The 23,285-nt window shown below is 37.6% G+C and overlaps 1 protein-coding gene across 3 annotated transcripts; it reads left to right on the top strand.

Annotated features, from left to right (window-relative positions):
- Positions 1-1,511: 1,511 nt before the first annotated feature.
- On the top strand, positions 1,512-22,663 carry ano7 (anoctamin 7). Of its 3 annotated transcripts, XM_051399628.1 has the most exons (24): positions 1,512-1,582; positions 5,154-5,277; positions 8,038-8,095; positions 8,961-9,091; positions 10,117-10,224; positions 10,946-11,082; positions 11,188-11,245; positions 13,632-13,742; positions 13,901-14,066; positions 14,158-14,248; positions 15,431-15,527; positions 15,983-16,126; positions 16,258-16,395; positions 17,016-17,114; positions 17,238-17,340; positions 17,937-18,048; positions 18,767-18,821; positions 19,647-19,744; positions 20,062-20,279; positions 20,366-20,571; positions 20,663-20,802; positions 21,065-21,155; positions 21,325-21,444; positions 22,019-22,663. In XM_051399628.1, exons 2-24 carry the CDS (start codon positions 5,188-5,190, stop codon positions 22,163-22,165), a joined length of 2,718 nt encoding a protein of 905 aa, XP_051255588.1. In that variant the 5' UTR covers positions 1,512-1,582; positions 5,154-5,187; the 3' UTR covers positions 22,166-22,663. The 3 variants fall into 3 exon arrangements, with proteins under 3 accessions (XP_051255588.1, XP_051255590.1, XP_051255589.1); XM_051399630.1 differs by lacking the exons at positions 21,325-21,444; positions 22,019-22,663 and having other exon boundaries at positions 20,663-20,850; XM_051399629.1 differs by lacking the exons at positions 1,512-1,582; positions 8,961-9,091 and having other exon boundaries at positions 5,152-5,277.
- The last annotated feature ends 622 nt before the right edge of the window (positions 22,664-23,285 follow it).

Genomic DNA, 23,285 nt, shown 5'->3' with positions numbered 1-23,285 from the left:
ATGATTAAAATTTCCATTTGTGACTGTGCTACAACATGCAAATATTCCGTAATACTCATTGCACCCCCTATTGGAAACAGGAAATAATGTTGATCTGATGTATGTGAAATGTTGATGCCGACACATGACGCAACCGCAGGCCGGCCCGACACGTGCAGCCTGCGAGGCCCAATCATTGTTGCCTGCAGCTTTATTTCATATCATATTCGACAATAACAATAGACAAACAAATATAAGCTGAACAATGGACCCAAACAGTGAACACAATAACTGCTGGAAGTTTGTGGAAAACCAGAGACTTGGATGAATGTTGAGCAGATTATTTCCTGTGAATACTGATTAGAGATTATTCTTCTTGTCTGCATTTTGTATTTTTATCATTATCATCATCATACAGACTTTCTTTTTTGGCAGATTCAGTGTTTTCTTCAATATTATATCAGCTTTTTGGATTTCTACTGCAGAATGAGGCTGTTTATCAGAGAGTAAAAGGCTTTGTGAATATAGCTTGTGTTCAGTTTACATTTTAAATAATCTGAACTTTTTAATTAATTTTTCTTTAACGAAATGAACAAAATGCCGGCATATAAGCCTGCCGTGTATATTTTTGTGTAAGTTTTCTTATGCCATTAAAATCAAGAAGGCCTTGTAATCCCCCGTGAAGCTTTGGTGACACCCAGTAGGATTGAAATCTATACAAATATGGATGATGAGGAAGAGGTTTAAAATTATGATTGTTAAATGTATCATATGCATATAACAATCATAATTTTGGAAGTATTTTACAAATATTGTTTGTATTTTACAAATAAAGGTATTATTATTATTATTATTATTATTGTTATTGTTATTAGCCAGTTAATCAGTGTTGATTATTGATTAATTTGGAACAGAATATTCCGAGTTATAGGTCAGTGAGTCATGTTTAAATTGATGTAGTGTGGTTTGTGTTTTAATCTCAAACTAGAGCGTGTTACCTTTCCAATGAGTCCTCATATGTGCATTTTGACCTGACACTTTTTCTGTTACAAACTATTTTATTTGGCCAATGACATAAAAAGATGTTATTTTTAAGGGATTATGTTTTCATTTTCTTACTTTGTAAAACTTTCCCCAACACTGAGGTAATTAGATTATATATAATAATATAAATAAATAATAATATAATAGTATAAATAAGTCAGAAAAGTTCATGGTTAACAGCCCCCCAAAAAATCATTTGAATAAAAACTAGAAGAAAAATATTCTATTTTTTCTACAAAGAAGCAAAACAAATAATGCGCTTTACACACAAATCTTTATTCATGTCATTATGTGTTGAGTTCAGTTTAAAGATCACTATAAAGATTTCATAAACAGGTACAAGTCAGGAGGACACCTGACAGGAACAAACTTCAGGTGTGTTTTTTTATGACAGAGGAGGCACTGAGGCAGGGGGGGGCGGGGTTAGCATGAGGGGCGGGGTTTACAGCAGTCAGCCTGCAGCTGAAACTGAACACAAACAGGCACATGCAACTGCTCTGCTTCGAGCTGGAGACTCATCTGAGCTTCACCTGAGCCCCGACAACCAGTGCACACACAGGTGAGTCTGCACATCCATTTTTGTGAGGACCAATGTCTTTAGAAAGTGAGGATATTTTTGGAAAGCAAGGACATTTTGGTCAGTCTTCACTTAACTTCAATGGTCTGTTTGAAGGTCCAGACTTGGTTTTAAGGATTAGGTTTAGGCTGAGGGTTGGTGTTAAGATGGTTACAGTTAGGGATACGAGCTGGGGAATGCCTTAACGGGGTATATAGGTATAGGGTCCTCATAAAGATAGAGCAAGGATATGCGTGTCAAATTCATTAATACATAATCAATACTGTCAATTAGGTACTTTTTTTGATCAATCACCTTGTTGAAGTTGTTGTTAGTTGGTTGTTCTGTGTGTTTGGCCTGAAATATTTAGATTTTAATGATAATTCAGATTATTTCCGGGACAGGAATCAGACAATGTTCTGTAAACAGACAGTTTTATGAAGTTTATTTTGAGAGGAATTTCTGTAAAAAAAAGTAAGATAAACTATAGTAAATAATAATTTATTTCTTGAATTTTATTTCTATAGAAGGATATGTCATTTTGAGTGAGTTGACCGGCTTTATTGAAACTGTTACACTAATGATCGATTAGAATAAATCAACTGCACCAATTGTTTGTATGCTGATCCTTTTTATTTAATTAAAAGTACTAATATCACATTGTAAAAATACTACAAGGAAAAGTCCTGCATTGAAGGTGTTACTCCAGTAAAAGTATGTGTATAATGACTAAAATGTAGTTAAACTATTCAACTGCTGTGCTTTTATAACTGCTATCATTAGATTCATGTAAAGGGATTTTACTGTTGTAGTTGTAGGTGTTTTTTTAGGGGCTTAACTGCCAAAATAAAATAAATGATATGATAATATTATATTATTTATAAATCAATTTGACTTTCCACTACTCATCTGTGGGACATTTTTTCACAGTGAAAGGTGAAGTTAGAAATAAAAACAAAACAAAAGACATATTTACCCAAGCATTTCAATCAAAGTTTTTAGTTCCATTGTTTTATCTAACATATTTACATTGATTGATGACATTTTAGCTTCTATTAAACACGGTGAGAGGAACAACTTTTATTTTAAGTTTCTGTTTGTGATCAACAGATAAACTGTCCCTGACAGGATCAGGAAGCTGATAATCAAGAAGTCATTTTCTTCTAATAATCCAAAATGAAACCAGATGTTTCATCTTTATGTCTTAAAACAGAAGGATTTCTTAAAATCATCAGAAAGCTTCAGATATGGAGTTTTCCATTATTTCCATTTCTTGTCAGTTGATTAATCAATTAAATAATTGCCGTCGGTAGTGGTGAAAGAAGTACTGAGATCATTTACTTGAGTAAAAGTACAACAAAGTTTCATTTAATTATAAATCAGAATATTTGTGTTTCAGTCATTCAACCTTTATTTGCACATCAGCTTTCACATGTTAGTTACAGTTACAGCTGACTGATAATAACAGAAGACTAATGCACACAGAGAACAACAAACAGAAATAGAGACAAACTGTCAGCAGCAATTAACACATACGTGTTTACAGAGTTTACAGTTTGTACAAAACCTAAAACCAGTCTGGTCTGGTCTCATGTGGTGAGGTCAAGAAACAGCTGGGGCGTGTCCAGAGGGGGTGCCTGAAAATTGATTGGCCACCCTATTATCCTTCCCTCTTCCACGCTACCCTGTCTTACAGAGGCTTTATCAGGGTCTACTTTAAACATATCATATGAAACTAGAGGACCTAACACATCCCTTGTCAGGAAGGAAGCTAAATAACGCTCCAAAGTTAAGCTAAATGTTGGCAATGAAAAAATGCTTTATGCTTATCCAATGCTGTTTTGGGCAAAAACAAAAATGTTTCTGCATGTGGTATAAATGTGTCATTTTCACGTACAGTCAATATTATAATAATAATCAATAATTCCCCTCAAATGTAAAATTATCCTATTTTTAAAATTTTATGTAAAGAAAGTACAGATATTTGTGTAGAGATTTGGGGAGTAAAAGTAAAGTTGTCAGAATAATAAATTCTCAAGTAGCGATAACTACTAATATTTGTATTTTAGTTACCACCACTACTTACGGAATCAAATGTTGGTAAAAATAAAAACAAAGTAGTTAAAAACATGAAAAATAAAATAATAAAACACAACACAACATTCAGATTAACATTACATTTAATTATGACACCACATCAAATTTTAATCTGTAATTGTATTCCATATAGGCAACATGCATAAATGCACATTTAAACAACAGGACATTGTAATTATACACGAAAAACATATACAAGGAAGTGCTTTAATAAAACAGGGAGCACAAAAACTGAAGTCAATAACTTGTGGAGTTCCTCAGGGAACCATCCTAGAGCCTTTCTTTTTCTCTTAAACCTTATATACATTTTAATAAATCAGTAGCTCAAAAAAGTCAACTAAAATCCTGAAATAAGAAAGAAATTGTTCTGTAAATAGGTTTGTTAATCAAAAACGTTGGTCTGAAGATAAGTTCTGATACTGTAAATAGTTTTATAATAGCTCCTGATCAACCCATATCAATTTCAGGCTTAAATGAACAACTGGTTAGTCCCGTCCACTTATGATTTAAGCCCCACCCATTCTGTGCACGGCATGATAATTTTGTTGGTTGAACAGACACAGATAATTATTAATGTTTCATACAGGAAGGTGTTTTACAGCTGACAGACAATCAGTTAATAAAACAACCAGATAATAATGTAAATACAGAGAGATGTCAGGTTAATGTTATACATAAATTAAATTAAAAGTTAAATAAAAAACAGGCTAAGAAAGCCGTCACCTGATCAGTGTGAGCCCTGCAGCCAATCAGAGCCCTGCCAGCTGGCACCAGCCCACATCTCTGCAGAGTCACTTTAACAAACATCAGCTGAAGTTTCTGTTGTTATAGTTTCATGGCTGACTGTATGTGTGCTGTGAGACTGATTGACAGGCTAGAAGCAGGAATTCTTATTTTGTTTGTACAACTAGTGCAATGCCCTTAGGAAGTATGTATTGCTATAGAAAAGTGGGAGGTTAAGTACTTTTTTCATGGATGGCCAAATGAGGTTGTGTTTGAAGGTGTAGCAGCTAGCTACAGACGAACATCCACAGATTCCAATTCCAGTTTGTTGTCCTTGTGTATCCGGATCTCCTCAGACCGGAACAGACTTGGTACGGAATCGTTCAGTCTCAGTAATCCACAACAGTCAGTTTAGATGCAAAGAACGGGACCGAACAGCCGGCAAACTCCGCTTGCAGGTATAAAGCTATAAAAATATAGTGTTTAGCTTTAATTTGAAATAAAATCTATTTGTTCAATTAATTAATGTTTAACTAAATATATTTACACTGTAAAACCAACGCAAGACCTTTAAATACAGACGAAAGCTGCTATAATACAAATAATCAGGCTTAAATTTACAGCAGTGCTGTTATTGTTTTATTTTTGTACTTTAATCAGAATTTTAAAAGTTGTAGAACTGTAATAAAAGTCACTTTTTTACATTTTGATTCATAAGCATGAGTATACTGTATCTGTATGTTTGTGTTTGTAGTTCTGCAGGAGGAGGACAAAGGAGGTCAGGAAGGATGAGGAGCAGGAGGGAGCACAAGGAGGACAGCACCACACTCATTGCCATGGAAACCACGCCAGAGAACAACTACGGCGCCATCACCATGGTAACAGCGTGAGCTTATCAATAACACACTGATGATTTGGCAAAACTGATAGTAAGGTGAAGTCAATCTCTTTTGGAGTTCCTCTGGGAAGCATCCTAAAACTTCTGTTCTTTCTATTAAACTGTTTATATAAATTTTAGTTAAATCCTCATGTTCTCGGTCAGCAGCTCAACTAAAATCCTGAAATACTGATCGGCCATCGCATTACTAACACAGATAACTAACATTATCTGCAATTAGCAACAGCCAGTAGCTTAGAAATAATGGTGGTGAAGTAACATGGGAAACATATAGAATATAGGTCTTAATGTGGAAATGGTAAATGGACCTGTACTTGTATAGCGCCTTTCTAGTCTTCTGACCACTGAAATTAGATTATAGATTTAAATTACTTGGATTTTACATATTTAGTTTTTTTTAAGTAGTAGTTTAAGTATATTTTTGGGGCTTTTTTGCCTTTATTATAGTGACAGACAGCTGCAGCAAGGACTCAGCCTTGGTAAATGAGTCGCCAGCTCTACTCACTGAGCTACCTGGGCACCCTTACATATTTAGTTTATTATGTGATCATATTTTCTACAACTTTTCTCTGAAAATCAACTTAAAAACTATCTAAATGTCAACAGTAGACACATTTAAATATAAATCAACCTTCAAAAATGGCTTTTTTTCAATCCCACAATATAAAATCCTTCAAAGTCCCAAAAATCATCAAATTCCAAGGAAAAATACTAAAGATTCAACCTCAGGGGGATTTAAGGCCCTTGATCAATGACATACTTTTAGCTTAGCTAAGCACAAACTGTAAACAGGTGTAATCTGCTAGCCTAGCATTAAAAAGAGAGAAAAAACCCAATTCCAGGCAAGTTGTAAGTACAGAGATCAACTGCTTCAGTGTTTAAGCCTCTCAGCTGTTTTTTAGTGAAACTTCAGTGTGTGTTTATTTTTGTGTGGCGGCAGCAGGAAGTGTGTGATTATGTGCGACAGAGCGGCTCCACACTGTTTAACACCGACTGAGTGACGAACCATTAGAGAACAATAGAGAGCAGCAGTTGTTTGTTCTGTTCTTCCTCTTGCCACAATGTTTGTCTTCAGCCTTAGTAACAACAATGGAGACATGAAACAGCAGGAACAGTAAAAACTCAAAACTAATTAACTGGTAATCAGAATGTAGCCAATAAAAACAGTGATGGTGAAGGGAAATAAAAGGGTTTTTCAAACTTTTTACAGCGCATACAACCTCAACAAATATCAGGCTCTCCCAGTTCCACAATAATGGCCGATGTTAAAACACACATCAGTGTACTGTATTACAGGAAATTCAAAACTTAATTTAAATTACATTTCACCAATCTCATAGTTTAGATTTTGTCGTTTTTTGACAATGTTATGTTACGTATTTTAAAAAATATAAATATTTTATTTTCAGCATTCCATTAGTAAATAAGCACCTCTGCTTTTTCTTATATGACTTTCTTATATGTGAATTTCACGGAATAAATATATGAATGAGAAATAAAAACCAACAGTAGAACCAATAAAACCGAAGAGGATACTAATCAAACAAATAATAATAATTAAAAAACAAACAAACAACAAAACACATAGACATAGAAATGTTATGTTTGTTATCTCTTGTCTCTTTTTTTTACATGGCTAGTCTACATTTTTAGCAGTCATTCACACACTGATTGGCTATTGGAAAAATTAAAATCCAGATAACAGAAGGAGATTTGAAAAGCTGATAAAAAGTTGAAGTCTATAGGGTGGAGTTCCTCATGGAAGCATCCTAGAACCTCTATTCTTTCTATTAAACCCTACATAGATTTGAGTAAAATCCTCTTCTTCTCGGTCAGCAGCTCAAAAAAACTGAAATACTGATTTAAACAATTCAAACTAACCAGGAAAATTATTTAATTAATTAATTATTTAATAACACAGATGACTAACATTATCTGTAATTAATAATCACCTATTTGGACAATATAAGATAATCTATTTTTGACATTTCAGAAATAAGTGGCCATAATCCAACTCCCGGTGTGGGACTAAGTGGATTAGGGGTTATTTATATGCTTAAAAGATAACAGCAGCGGCAAAGAGGCAGTCAGTAACAAAACGCTGCACAGCTAAAAAGTATTACGTCTGACCATTCACACCAAGTACATTCAGCTTTTTTTAATTCCAAAATACAAGCCCAGTCCATGTCCGGTTCAAAAAAACCTCCTATATTGTGCAAATCAGCCAATCAGTTGCTGAAATATTGTCTGTATATGTTATTAAGTTTGTTAATGCTAATTATGCACACAGCAGTTCAGCAAGTTAACATCTGGTGGTTTCTAAAAGCTGGGGAACCATACTTTGAATTTCTAACATAAAACTTTGGGGAACTCAACATTTCTGGGTTGACAATGTGCCTGTATTGGCTGGAAAACAGATATAAGGGGGTGCCCAAGATGAATAACTCTGGGTCTAAGATTTTGTATTGGATTAATTCTTTCCTTTTAACATCCCTCCAGTACCCGTGCAAATTTGGACATCCCTGTAGGGCGTTCCCCTGTTGTACGATGTTTTTTTATTTAGACATGAGCTTACGAGGTGATGATATGTTAAGGTTGTGTTCACATGCAGCTTTAAGACAAATGTTTTTACACAGATGAGTCCTAAAAGGTCACTGCAAGAAAGGTTTGTTCAGTTTCATCTTAATCTTGTTTATCAAGTCAAAACAGGTGAAAAACTTGTTTTGTTATTATTTCCCAGGATGCACCTGTTCAGCCTCGAGACAGGAACGTGTTCAGCGACGGATCAACTCGAATCGGTGAGTAAAACAAACGCTGTGGTGAGTCAGTACTGCCATGAGGACAGGATGAACAAAGACTCCTCAGCAGGTCACCTTAGACCTTTACCACACCTGAATGTGTCTTAAATCAGTTGTACATATAGTACAGTCCCATTCTGTCTGTGGACAACATGTTTGCATAAGCAAAATACAGCGTAATGCATTATCACCTGGTATTGCCAACAATGGCTAATGGCTAACCAGGCTAGAACTTGGTTTTCCAACTTGTTGTACTGGAAAGCAGTTAACTCCTCGGGTGAGATTAGATTCCTTCAAATGTGGTCGTCTTTTCAACATAGATTAGCCTAGCATATAGCATAACTAAGTACAGGAAAGGAGGAAGTTGAATGCTGTTCCAAAAGGGGCAGTGGTCAGGAAGGGTCCATTTCCACAACAGAATTCTTATTAATATTTATAACCACATACATATAACAAAACAAAATGAGAAAACCCAAAGGCTAACTATGTTATTAATCCACATCCATTGTTAGCTACTTTTAGTTACTTCTGAAAACACATACATACAATTTACATCTGAAAGCTTATATTAGCAATACACAATAGATGTCAATTACTGTATATTGATTGTATTAATTGATATTGAAGTAAATTAGCTAGCTAGTTAGCAGGTATTTTGCTGACATTAGCTATAATTATAGCTAGCTAGATATAAATCCTTGTTTTATTTTTTAACCAGCTTCAAAATGTGGTTGTATTTTCAACATAGATTAGCCTCGTTTAGGAAGTTAGATACAGTAAAAACAACTTCTTGTGACATCACTAAAGAGCAGCCAATAGCAGATGTCAGCAGTGGTGGTTTGATTTCTGTGTTCCTATTGGACAGACTTTGTGTTGGTGTGGGAGGAGCCTTTGAGCTCAGAGAAGGAGGAGGGTACAGGTGAAAACCTCGCCCTCAATATGTGGAGGGAGGAGTTTCTAAACAACCTGATACAGTCTGGACTGCTGCTCGAACAGGTGAGCAAAACAAACAACTCTGAGACATCTGGATAAAACTGATCAGTTCCTCTTATTCAAATCACCTGTCACATGACGTTAGTAAACATATCGATACCAGTAGAGTCCTAGATTTAAAATGTATTAATGTGACAGTACAGAAGTATTATCTGCAAAATGTACTTGAACTAAATGAAATAAATGAATATAAAAACATTATACATTCATACATTAATACTATCAAAATACTGCAACATTTCAAATAGAAAATACTTGAGATCACTGAGATGTAATAAAAAATACTCATTTAGCAGCACAATGGACCCTTTAAATGTTATGTAACTATATTATCTCAAGATTCTGGCTCTGAATTCCCATTTCATAGACTCAGAGTCCAAATGAACTTAATTATTATGTTGATACTACAAGGAGGAGAACTACACTGCCGCTTTTGTCCACAGGGGCAGTCAGAATCAACAGAAAATGAAAGCTCCTTGTTGCTGCTTTAAATAAAAGTAGTAAAAGTAAAAGTCTTCAAGCTATTCCAGATTTGGCTTAATTAAAAGAACTGTACAAAAGTATTATAAAGTCAATGGACAGTGTTATAATATTTATTTATATCATATTACTTGAATATTATTAGTGAAGCATTAAAGTAGAAATACTAATTATACAGAATGGCCCATTTCAGAAAAATATATGATATTGTTGGATTTTAATTAATAATGCTTTAATATGTTCATCACTTTAATATTGTAGCTGTTAAAGTTGGAGCTCATTTTAATTACTTTTAATCCATTAAAATACAACATCACTTATGAATTGATCATATTTCATATTAATAATCTGACAAATGTGAATGCTGTGGAGTAAAAGGTACAATATTTTCTTTCTGAAATGTGTAGTAGAAGCAGCAAGTGAATAAAAACTCAAGCAAAGAAAGAGAAAGGGGAAGGGACCCAGAATTGAACCTTGTTGTGAGCAGTGAAGGATGAAGAGTTTCAAACTAATACTCAAAAGACTTAAACCAGTTTCTGTCTCTATAGAGGGAGGTCCTTCAGGCGAAGAAGAAGATCTGTTTTGTCCTCCTCAGCGCTCCGTGGAGTGTCCTCTGTTACTACGCTGAAGAGATCGGTCTCAGAGTTCCTCTGCAGGTAAAACCCCTCTTCCTCCTCCTCAGAGAAAACAAAGTTCAGTCTTTTTTTCAAGGTTTAGTCGACTTGCCAGCAACGTACAGTTTGGGTTCCCAGCATTCAGACAATATTTCAGCAACGTCTTGGACAATGTAGTAGAGAGTGGGGATTATCGGAGATGCTGAATCCATTTCTGAGATTTTCAAAATAGAAAACGGCAGTTTACCAGGCTCAGGTCAATGACAGCAGCTGGTACAGTTACAGTTAGAGACCTCCTGTGTCTCAACAGGAAAGTTTAATGTTGTTTTTGTTTGTCTGTGCCTGTCAGACTGATTTAAAGCGGGTCGATTAAGACTATTCTCAGCAGTTTAGCTGACTATTAGGGGCAGTGCCCTAATTCAGCACAACCCTTACCCTAAACACAACATAACCCTGATTCTTCAGGCATTTCTTTTCCTCCTATCAAGGACATTTTAATTGCTGTTTTCTCAGCAGTAACCTAGCTGTGTTTACACAGAGATGCAGTTATGCACTTTTTTTAGGGTTGTGATACCAGGATGACTGTACGCAGGGGTTTAGAGGTACAAAAACTGAACTTCCTTGGGGGGGTTGGGGCATCAAAGTAGTTATTTTAGAACTAAAAATTTACAACAATTCATTTACTTTTACAGATTTTCCATTAAAATGTGTCCCATATTTTAAACACGGCTGCAGTGTCCTCAGTGTGTCTTCTGTCCTACAGGTGGTCACTACTCCAATAATTAACTGGTCTGAGCAGGCCATGTCCCGACTGTCGTGTCGCAGCCCTCTGTCTCACGATGTCCCTAACCCCCCACCGGACTACTACACCTGTCAATTTCGGACCAGCAAGCTGGACAGGTACCAACACTATAAGCAGACCACTGAAAGAATAAGAGATCAACACTACTGAAAGCAGTTGAAGTGTCAGTACACTAAAATAATCCAGTCTTTTTCTGTCTGCAGGTTTCTAGCCAGCGACAACAAAGAGACATTCTTCAAGACGACTCAGAGACACCAGGTGGTGAGTTCAGACTTCAGTTTCACATCTTTATCAGTAAAGTTTAAAGTCCACATGAAAGAGAAAGCAGAGAGGTCTTTACTTCCTCATATTTTTGTGTTACCTATAAAAACAGGCAGCTGGGGAGGGACTTGTTGCGGGAGTCAATAGCACTAAATGTGTGTGTGCTGATTCTGCTGGACTGGGACCGAATGCAGCATCTGAGGCCAAAGAAGGACAGTTTGACAACAGGAAATAAAGTACTGAGGTGTTTGACTCCTGGCACCCTGGGACTAAGTCACGTTAGCGACAGTTAGCTTCTTTTATCAACAAGTCCATCTGGAAACTCCATAAATCACCTCGGTACCGCTGTCGTCAAACTGTCTTCTGTCTGTCTCTGAGGTTGTGTTCAGTGGGAGGCTGCTGAGCCCTGTTCAGTTGCACACTAACGGCAGCTACATTAGCAGTTAGTGGAAATGAGGCTCTCTCCATAAAATATGATCCAGTTTGACCCAAATCACTTTCGCTATAAAGTCATTATGTAAAAAAAACTCTTGATATAAAAATACAAAGAAATTCATATTCTATTTTTTTTTGGCATACATTGGTAAATGTTTGTACAATATATTAAGATCTCTGGAGATGTGAAATTAAAAGGTTAAAAGGGCATTTTCTTTATTTAATCTGGACTTTAAAAAGTAATAAAGGCTATGTTGCCTAACAGCAGGTGTCATGTAAGACCATGTCCAGGTATTCCAAGTCCCTTTTAAATACAGTGAACAAATACAGTACATGGTTGCTTCTTTATAATACCAACACCCAGAAAACAAACAGAACTCCTGTGCTGGAACAACAGTGACTGGCCCCGAGGTCTCTCTGTCAGTCAGTTGATTAAACACAACTTTATTTAGGAAAATACAACCCGGTCTAACTCCCAACTCATCAGTGGCCCTTTGCTTCAAAATATGACAGTTGTTTCATACAAATGCCACGCAACTTTATTTATATAGTACCTGTGATACAGACCCAGAGTGCTTCACATAACAACAATAAATCCGATTTTGTAAGGGTAAAAGTAAATACAATAAAAACAATAAAAAATATATTCAAAAAAGCTGATATAAAACTAAATAAACCAGCTGTTTGTGAAAAAAATACAATTTTATAAAAGTGGATTCTTTTTTCTGTGATTTCACCAGCAATTACACAGTAATACTAATAAATTAATAATAATCATGAGCTATGAGGTGTCAGTCCTGTTCTGATCTGAGGACTTCAGTAAACTGGACGCACTGTGATCACAGCATTATTTGACTGAACATAGTTTATGACGTGGTCCTCACAGTCTCCTCTGATTAGCTCAGAGACGTAGACACACTGACCTCTCGGATTCCAGGATGTTTCAGTCAGCAGAAGGATCCTGCAAGTGGCTACGCCTCCTCCTCAAACACAATCTACAAACACAGACACACATTACGCTAGCACTATAAACCCTCACACACACACACACACACACACACACACACACACACACACAAACACCTATACACACACACACACACACACACACACACACACACACATACACATACACACACACACACACACAAACACCTATACACACACACACACACACACACACACACACACATACACACACAGTAAAGCAGGTAGGAATTTCGGGAATTTGTTGGTTTTAACATCCTGTGAAAGTTTGCTGCCAACAATGAAAACTATTCTGTCTTTGTATAGAGAGACAGAGCTACCACTCCACATTGGGTAAAACTGCCCCGACTAAAGATTGCCCTGGTCGACTGGCACTTGTTGGATAAAGCCAATAGTTGACTAGTCATTTCATGTTTCTGATATTACTGTATCCATTATAATCTGTATAATCTCTTAAACACTAATAGAAACAGCAGTAATGAGTCTGAACATTTAGTTCATTTATTCCAACACGTTGTAACATCACACAGTCTGGATGTCCAACACACAAAATAAATAAGTTCCAACTTCACTGAAACTAATCCTGGTGATACGATGGATGATGGATAACGTTAACAGTTACTGACTAATTAACTGGCTACAATCTGGCTCATCTTCCTCTCCTGTCGCTGCCTGAACCTGCCGGGTCTTCATCCCCAGAGTCAGAGTCCTGGTCGGAGCAAAAACAAAAGTAGTACAAAAGCTTTGTACTAAGACTGAAAGTGGCAGAAACTGCTAGCCTCACTCTTCAAACCACAGGAGCACATTTCACTTATTTTTTTACAAGGACCAAGTAAAAAATCCTTCAATTAAAGATTGTATCAGGTCTCAGAAGCTAGTGGACCAGCAGCTAGACAGGAAGTGTTATCAGGGCCATTTGTTTTGTCCAGTAAGCTACTACAGTGACTGTGTCCTGTCTCTTCAGCTCTATGAGATCCTGGCCAGGACTCCGTACGGTAAAGTGAAAACAGGGGAGGTGGGAATTGACCGACTGCTGAGTGAGCAGGTCTTCACTGCTGCCTACCCACTGCACGAGGTGACCTCCTAACCCTAATCCTTAACCCTGTCATTATTTCTTATTATTCTGAGATACTAAGTCATTGTTTATATGGTATGTCATTATTTTTATTTATTATTTTATTTATTTATTATTTTTATCTTACAGTATGTTCTACTTTTATACCATGTTTACAGGGAGGTTTCCAGCTGCCAAAGACCCCAGTGCCCCCCACATCTTTAGGTCTGAGACAAATCCTGTATACATACTGGGCCAAGTGGTCCTGCTTTAGACGCTACCAACCTCTGGATCACATTAGAGAGTACTATGGAGAGAAGATAGCCCTTTACTTCGCCTGGCTCGGTAACTATAGCAACCACACTAGTAAGCAACTATAACCAACCAACTATTAACACTTTATTTGTTTAATCACTGTGTCACTGTCCGACTGTAGGTTTCTACACTGGCTGGCTGTTGCCGGCGTCTATCGTTGGGCTGTTAATCTTCTTTATTGGGTTCTTTCTCATGGCCACTGATGTTCCAGCGTAAGTATAAACTCATGTCATGATGAAAATACTAACACTAAAATATTTATACATTTATCATAGAATCTATGAAGATATATTCAGGCAGTCTCCATGTTTTGGCCCTGTTTACTGTTTAGATGTTGACTATTTACTTCAAAGCACTATTTATTATCATATAGCCATGTTACAAATAACTAATAAATCTCCCAAAAACATTGAAATATTAATAAACACAATGATATTGATCAGTCTTCATTTATGACTAAGATGCTCAATGGCAAGCTAATAAATATAGAAAGCAAGGAACTATTAGGATGAAACAAGTATGACCAGATTCATCTCATTTAAACAATTTCATCGGCTAATTACTGTCAGTACTTCAATACAGCCACTAGATTGTTACAAAAAGCCACAGCTTCCACCACAGGGATCCAGTCTGGTGCAACTAAAAACTGGTGCTAAAATCTTTGACATACTGAAGTAACGGACAGAAACATACGTAACTAAAATGTGTTGTTTGTGGCGAGAATAAATATTAAATATTGTGGCAAGAAGATAGATTAATGTCAGTGGGATGGTTTTCTGTCATTGGACAGCTCGCAAAGCTTGGAATGTAAAGTTCCAAGCGATACCATGCATGTTATTGTGGACTGATGATAAAATTTAATTATATTTACACAACTTTGTTGTTAAGAAAGTAATCTGGGAGTTGCATTAAAGGAAGGAATAGCTTCATAGATAAAGTAATTCATAATAAACATAGTTTGGACAACGTACATTTTTTATAACTATTCCATGTCTTGACCTGGTAGAGGGTTGAAAGAGTAAAATAGCACAAAGTCAAATAGTTTGTTATTAAAGTCTGCAAGGCCAAAAATAGAGCTGAAAAATTCAAGACGCAACTATATAATTTGGTAATCCATACCCCTCAATCCATTGCAATTGCCAGTGACTTTTTTTTAATGATACCTTCAGATGATCATCACGTCATTCATATTAAACCCTGTTCTTATCTACCAAAACATTTTCTGTTGATAAAATCATTTGGAAATATATTTCGCTCTGCCAATATGCTGACAATACTCCACTTTATCTACACATGGTAATCTTAGGAAAGAACCTTCCAGAGCGTCCGCATTGTGTCAGGAGTTAAATACCTGTTAACTGTTTATTGTAACTGGTGTGTGTGTGTGTGTGTAGGACGGAACTGTGCAACAGCGGAAACAGCCTCCTCATGTGTCCTCTCTGTAACATCTGCGACTACTGGAACTACTCCAGCATCTGTGTCACCTACAAGGTACTGTTCTGTCCATCTAGGTACCTGCCTGTAATGTTGTCAATAAGCATCTTCAGAATTACTCATCAGATGGTTGAACAACATCTGAAACCTTCTCCCTCAACACCTTTCTGATATTTGAGTTTGGGGGATGAGTTCAACAATTTATTTAACCTTTTGAAAGTTCGCTCAGTTCTCTTTTTCTTCACACAACATTTTTTTGCTGTTGAAGCAGCTACTTTGCATTTAGAAATCCCCAGATGATTGGTAGTAGCTGAAATCTCCAATCGTCAAGTATCAAGAGAATAGTCAGTAACCCTGCTGGGTGATTTTAAGTTAAATCATGTCTTTACATTGAATTGGCCTGCAATCGCACAACCACTAATATTTGCTTTGCATTCTGTCTGAGGACAGAACAGTAACTTCACCTGTCTGGCTGACTGTATTTTTGTCTGTTCACGTTTATGTCTCTGTAGGTGGGTCTCCTGTTTGATAATTCAGGGACAGTGTTTCTCAGTGTCTTCATGTCTCTGTGGGCCGTCACCTTCCTGGAGTACTGGAAGAGAACTTGTTCAGCTCTGTCTCACCGCTGGGACTGCTCCGAATTCGAGGACATTGAGGTCTCACTTGAACAAATACAAAAACTTTATGAGCATAGGAGGTTGTGTTATATAATTGATTAATATATGATGCTACTAAATAACTTCACATGTATTTTTGGGAGTTCATAAATGTCCTCTGTCCTCCACAGGAGCGACCTCGTCCAGAGTTCACAGCCATGGCGCCGATGACCATGAGGAACCCGGTGACTGGAGCAGAGGAACCTTACTTTCCTGAAAATAAGCGATTCAACAGAACTCTGACCGGCTGCATGGTCATCATCATCATGGTGAGTTTCCACCACATCCACTGGTGGTGATGACATCGCAACAATTAATGCAAATTCAACCTATCCCTGTGAATTTGGCGCAACCTTGGAATTTGGATTATTTCAAATTAATGTTTTGAAGTAAAACTGTAAGTAAATGGCCAACACGTAAACAGTAAACATCACTAAAAATACATGTAAACCGCCGAAGCATGTCTTCATAATTTCTATCAGAAATGTTTTATTTTTGTGTATTTTCATCAGATTTAGACTAATATTTGAAAGACATTTGGTTGCATCAGTAACATTATCTTGATTATTTTGGATTTTACAGTAGGCAGAGATAAAAATCTTATTTTTTTTTACCTTTATTGCCTCTCCATTTACTTCGCAATAATAATACAAATAGATTTAGTTCCAATGGATTCATATTCCTTAGCTTCTTCCCTATCAAAACAAAAATGATTAAAAAAATGAATTCTACACACTGGTCCTTTAAATCATATAAGGAGAATCAGTGAAACAAAATATCACCGAAGGACAGGTGTGGTACAGGAGCAGGGATTCCTCATAAGACATGAAACAATATTCACTCAGGTTGTGTTCAGGAAGTGGCAATAAGTTGAACATCCTGTGTGCAGATTGTTGTGGTGCTGATTTTCCTCATCGGAATCATTCTGTATCGCACCATCCTCCGAATCATCATCTCCAAGTCTGGCAACAGCTTTGTCAGTTTCTCTGTGAGTACAAGTGCTTCTTTTTTCTATATAAGGTTTAATGGAAAGATCCTAGGAGGCTTCCCTGAGGAACTCCACCACTTGTTGACTTCTTATTCTAAAAGTGAGTTTCTGGTGTTCATTCAGGCCGGGAGAATAGCCAGTCTTTCAGGATCTGTGTTGAACCTGTTGGTCATCCTCCTGTTGTCCAGGGTTTACGTCTCACTGGCTCACATCCTCACCCGCTGGGGTGAGTCACACATTCTTTCTCACCTTCCTTAACCTTGGTTTTAGTCTTATCTTTTAAAATCCTAATAATAACCTAAAATCCACTTGTCCAGGGTTAGGGTTAGGAGTTAGGGTTTTCAAATAGTAAGAATTCAAGGTCATTCATCACATGTAAACTATAGGATGGACATGTAAAAGGGGCTGTGCAAATGACAACAGAATATAAGTGCAATATAAAGTAGACAGTATTTTTTCTGCTAAAAAGTTAAAGGTTTAAATTAAACCAAGGTAACTTACATTTATTCTGACCAACAGTGAGAGCAGGAGAGGAGTTCAGATGGACAATAATGTGTACATTAGGGGAACAGTGGAGGGAGTGAATTATGATTTGATTTGATTTGATTTTCGTGTCATGCACACAAAGTGCCCAACCCTCATAGGTTTACAGGACCAATTTGAGTTTTTCAAAATCAAAATTTTAGATTTCAAGGTTAAAATCAGGTAGATAGCAGATGAAAAAGGGTAAACAGACTTTGTGTACAGTATGGATGTATTCTGTGTGTACAGTGTGTGTAGTAGTACTGTAATACACTGTGAGTGTGTTGTTGTTTCTGTCAGAGATGCATCGGACTCAGACTAAATATGAAGACATGTTCATCTTGAAAGTATTCATCTTCCAGTTCGTCAACTTCTACTCGTCTCCAGTTTACATCGCCTTCTTCAAAGGCAGGTGAGAACCAATCAGAACCAGGATTCACCTCAACATTTCCATCCCTCCTCTTTTTTTTTATTTCCTTCCTGTATCCTGTATTTTTTGTTTCTTTCTGGTTGAAACAGAAATGATTCAGTTTTTACTTTTAAATTAAGAGTGTTCAAATGAAACCCTGAAGTCAGGATGTTGAGTTTTGTGAACTTCTTCAAGGAGAAGGAAGAAGCAGTGAGATTAAAGAAGGAGCCACAGCGCCTCCCGCAGGCTGTAATATAGATGAAGTGTATAATATTACACATTATGTGTGTTGCAAATAAACAAGTTGGTTATGTCACCACATCTGATATATAATAATTATTTCATGACATCAAACCTTCACACATTAAAACCAAACAGGACAATATGACAACCAAAGCAGGGCACAGCTCTCTGCAGAGGCTTTACTCTGTAGGTTATCTGCAAAAATAAGACACAGAGCGGTCAAATAGCAAAACAGCCTGTGATCGTAAATGTATGAGCATTAAATCAAAAACAGTGAGTGACGTTTATGATATTGCGCTGCACATTACAGATTATTTTAGGGCATAATATTCTGCCAGCTTGGCAAATAAAAATTATAGAATGACAGGTCTCGTTCCTGAAGCTTAATAATCATCCAGCCAAAAGAAATGTGGTGCAGACGGACGGACACACAGGAGAAAGTTCGACATGTTAATCAGCTGTTTGTTTGTGTGTTTAGGTTCGTTGGTTACCCTGGAAACTACCACACTCTGTTTGGAATACGCAACGAAGAGGTGAGTCCGTCACACTGTGATACTGATGAGGGCTGCGATGACGATGAAAGAATAGTATAAAGTAGGAAATAACTGTTACACTACTGGAAACATCTAGTTATTAATAAATAAGATTAATTAATCATTGATGTATACTTCTGTTCATCATGACATTTTTATTACGTGTATAAATTTGTACATCAGTGTCTTGCTTAAGTACACTTCAACCCGATAGTAGGAGATGGGTATCGAACCAGCAACCTTTGTAAACAGCCTGCCATATTATATGATTTACATTCTGACTGCAGTCGGAATAAAAGACTTAAAATGTTTGTGGTTGGTAGCGAGATTATTAATATATATAAACTGGTAATGAGTGCGTCCCACAACTAAAAGAGATCATGAACACAAAATAACACTGGTAAATATGTTCAGTGCTATCTTGTTGTTTTGTTTTTTTTTACTTTATGAAAATTATTGTATTTGCTTGTTTACTACCAACAGCTCTGTGGTTTACTGCCGTATCTTTGGTTAAGTCTGGTATTTTTAGGCAAATATTAACTGTATGAACATGAAGTCTTTATACCAAAAGCAGAGGGGATGACAGTAGAAACCTCACTGTCAGAGTCAGAGAGTTAGAGCACTCTGAAACTGGGAAACGAAGGGGGGGAAATAGGATTTTAAATGTGTGTGTGTGTGTGTGTGTGTGTGTGTGTGTAGGGTTGGGGTTTCCAGGTGCAATTATATTCATTAAAAGTGAAACAACAACATGAATAGATGTTTTTGTGTGTGTTTGTGTGTGTGTGTGTGTGTGTGTGTGTGTGTGTGTGTGTGTGTGCGTTACAGTGCGGAGCAGGTGGATGTCTCATTGAACTGGCTCAGGAGCTGCTGGTCATCATGGTGGGAAAACAGCTGATCAACAACGTCCAAGAGTTCATTTTACCGTAAATACAAACACTCACATGGAACGATGCAAACAAGATACTAACTACTGAGAACAGCTCAGTTGCCTGTGCGAGCAGGATAACTTCAATAACAAGAGCATAGTTTGTCAGAATAAGATAATAATTTCTGTAAATGACAAGAGAAGATTTTTACTTGTGAGAACTTGATAATAAGTCATGAGAAGGAATAATAATGTGAGCAGTGTTCTTCTTTACCTTATGACTGTTGAATGTTCGTCATGTGACGGCCTTTAATAAAACAAACGGGAGAGTTTCGTCTCCTTTATGACTGAACCTTGTGGCTCACTGTTTGGCAGGAAGTTGAAGTCGTGGTGGCAGAAGAGGAAGATAAGTCCTCGGGTGAAGAAGGTGAAGAAAGAGGAAGCAAAGGAGGCTCAAATGGAGGTGAAGACAGGGGAAGGAGAGCAGGCTCAGAGGGAGGTCGAGGGAGAGGAAGAGGAGGAGGTTGCTCCCTGGGAGGCAGACTACCAGCTGCTGGTCTGTGAGGGACTCTTTAGCGAATACTTGGAAATGGGTGAGTGCTGTTGGATTTATACTCCTTGGGCAGCCGGACAGGTGGGGTTAACACCACTCTTCACTGTGACTCCTCTTCCTCCTCAGTGATTCAGTTTGGTTTCATCACCATCTTCGTGGCGGCGTGTCCTCTCGCTCCGTTCTTCGCCCTCGTCAACAACTGGGTGGAGCTTCGTTTGGACGCCCAGAAGTTTGTGATGGAATATCGCCGCCCGGTGGCGGAGCGAGCTCAGGACATTGGCATCTGGCTTCCCATCATGCAGTTCATCACAAACATAGCCGTCCTCAGCAACGTAAGACTCTCTGTGTGTCTGTCTCTGTGAGGACTGATGGACGACAGATCAGCAGCCAATAGAATCTGATCTTCTTCCAACCTGTTTGTAGGCGTTCCTCATCGCATTCACCTCGTCCTTCCTGCCTCGAGAATACTACAGCTACACCAGAAACAGAACGATGAGCGGCTTCATCAACTTCACTCTGGCAACATCACCGTACAACTACAGCCTGCAACACACACCCTGCAGGTAGGCAACATCACCGCACAACTACAGCCTGCAACACACACCCTGCAGGTAGGCAACATCACCGCACAACTACAGCCTGCAACACACACCCTGCAGGTAGGCAACGTCACCGCAACTACAGCCTTGTTGATAATTGATTTGTCGTTGTTAATGTTGTTTTTTTTGTTGTTTTTGTTGTTGTTTTTGTTGTTAATGTTGATAATGTTGTTGATAATGTTATTGTTGTTGATAATGTTGTTGTTGTTGTTGTTGTCCTGTTCAGGTATCGGGGTTTCAGGGATGAACTTGGTGAACACCTGCCTGACTACTTCCACCTCCTCGCCATACGACTCAGTTTTGTCATCGTGTTTGAGGTCAGTGTCTGTCGCCCATCAGGTTCATACAATAAAGAGCTGTGTCGGCAATAAATGAATGAATGAGTTAATAAATGAACATTCAGTGTGTTTGCACTGTATGAAGAATGACTAAGTTAATGAGGGATGCAGTGACCTGATGAAGGCTCTTCCTGTCTTTCTTCCTCAGCATGTGGTCTTCTTCATCGGCCGTCTGATTGACTTGATGGTCCCTGACATCCCTGAGGAGGTTGAGATGAAGATGAAGAGGGAGCATTACATGGCTAAAGAAGCGCTGGCTGAGAACCAGGTACAACAAAAGAGACTTTCAAATAAATGGGTCAAATACGTAGATTGTTGCCATGCTCTAGTAGATGGTTACGTCACTGCAGTTGTGCAGATCAGCTGGCCTCCGTAAGTCTTGGAAAAAGTGAGCCTGGTTCCGGTTCTGGTATTCATTCTCCTCTGCTAGCTCCTATGCTAGTCATGTAGACAAACCTCCCCTGAGGTCCCAGAGTTTGACATTAGTATTTTATTTCTGCGACCATTCGACTAATGAAAAGTGTGTTGACTAAGACTCTTCTCAGCTACTAATGGTTTAGTCCACTATTAAGGGGCAACCATATATTTTAGCCAGCAATAAATTATGTAATGGTACAAAGCTAATGGTTCTACTCGCCAAGAGCAATGCGAGGCAGCAGCATTTGTGGCGTAGGAACATTACAGATATAGTAAGGTGAATATGATTGTAATTTATTTAACAGCGTTCAGTCTCATGTGATATGTCACTGTTTTGGCCTATGATGGTGCGAGCGCTACAGTTATCTTAACACCGCTAGCTACTGCAGAACTCTCTCAATTATGGTGTGGTTTGTTCCTTCCAGGCTTTGGGGACAGTCCTGTTTCCTGGTGAGAATAACGCCCTGTCCGATGGCCTGCGTCATCGTGGATCCAGACCACCAGCACAGAGCAACTCGCCTCCACTAAACCTGAAGGACATCCCAGAGGAACCTGATATACTGGGCAGATGATGTACAGTATAGCACACATGAACTGTCTGCCCACTACCTCCACATCTACAAGACTGAGCTTCTACTTTTGATCAACCTCTCTGGCATATCTACAAGACCACTGTGGGACCACTAGATTCAGGAACTGTGCTGAACCCTTACAGACACTGCAAGGACTTTGAAAAACCTGCAAAATGTAGATCTACAAGGCCTCTGCTAGACTTACAGGAACTACTAGACTGATAAACCTTTACAGGATCCAGTAGGCGGATAGCAGAAAGATGGCAGTAGGGTTGTTGAGTTGAATATGTTAGTCTGCCTGACTCATTGATCCTTTATCTGACTGAGGTTTGTGCAAGTTAGTCTCTATGGTCTCGATCATGTCCCTGTAGTATCAGTAACTGTGCTGAGAATTGATAAATCCTTTGGTGCTGAAGAAGCAGACTGATTTGTAAATTCACCATTTTACCATCTTGAATGTATGATATAAACTATATATTATAAATATTCTATTCTATACTGCTGCCTGTAGTAGTTCCTCCATATTTTTATGATCATTCAGTAGCGTCTGTGCTGCTGAAAATCCTCCCTTAAACCAAAACACCTCTTTAACAGAATGCAGAATGCAGACAACAGACAAACATGATACAAACATGATAAATGATTAACAATAAAGGATAAATACACAGAGATCAATAAGAAAGTCACTAAAATAAAGAACCACTAGAATAAATAATAAAAATGCAGGTAAAACAAGAAGAACTTGGATAACTGATAATTCTTTGGATTTGAGCTCTCTAGCTCTGTAGAAACACTTCTACATTTTTAGAAGTAACAGGACACTGACTGTCCTGTTAATTCTAAATCTCCACCTAGTGTTGGTGTGTCTTCATATCAAATGTCCTCTTGATGCACAAAAACCAAAACTAACACACACACACACACAATGTTTTTATTTTGAAAATCTTCTCTCTGAATTATCTTCTTTGAATTTGATGTACATTTACAGGTACAGTACTTATACTTTATTGTATATAGTGTAAATATTTTATATGTGATTATATTTTACTGTATGTTATTATTTTATTGTATTTTATCATGTTTTATTTTTCATTAAATGAGCTCCACATTTATCAGTTAT

Source organism: Dicentrarchus labrax, unplaced genomic scaffold (genome assembly GCF_905237075.1).
Source record: "Dicentrarchus labrax unplaced genomic scaffold, dlabrax2021, whole genome shotgun sequence".
Classification (NCBI taxonomy): Eukaryota; Metazoa; Chordata; class Actinopteri; family Moronidae; genus Dicentrarchus; species Dicentrarchus labrax.
Note: the sequence above shows the minus strand (reverse complement) of the source record. Positions and strands in the feature narration are given on the sequence as shown.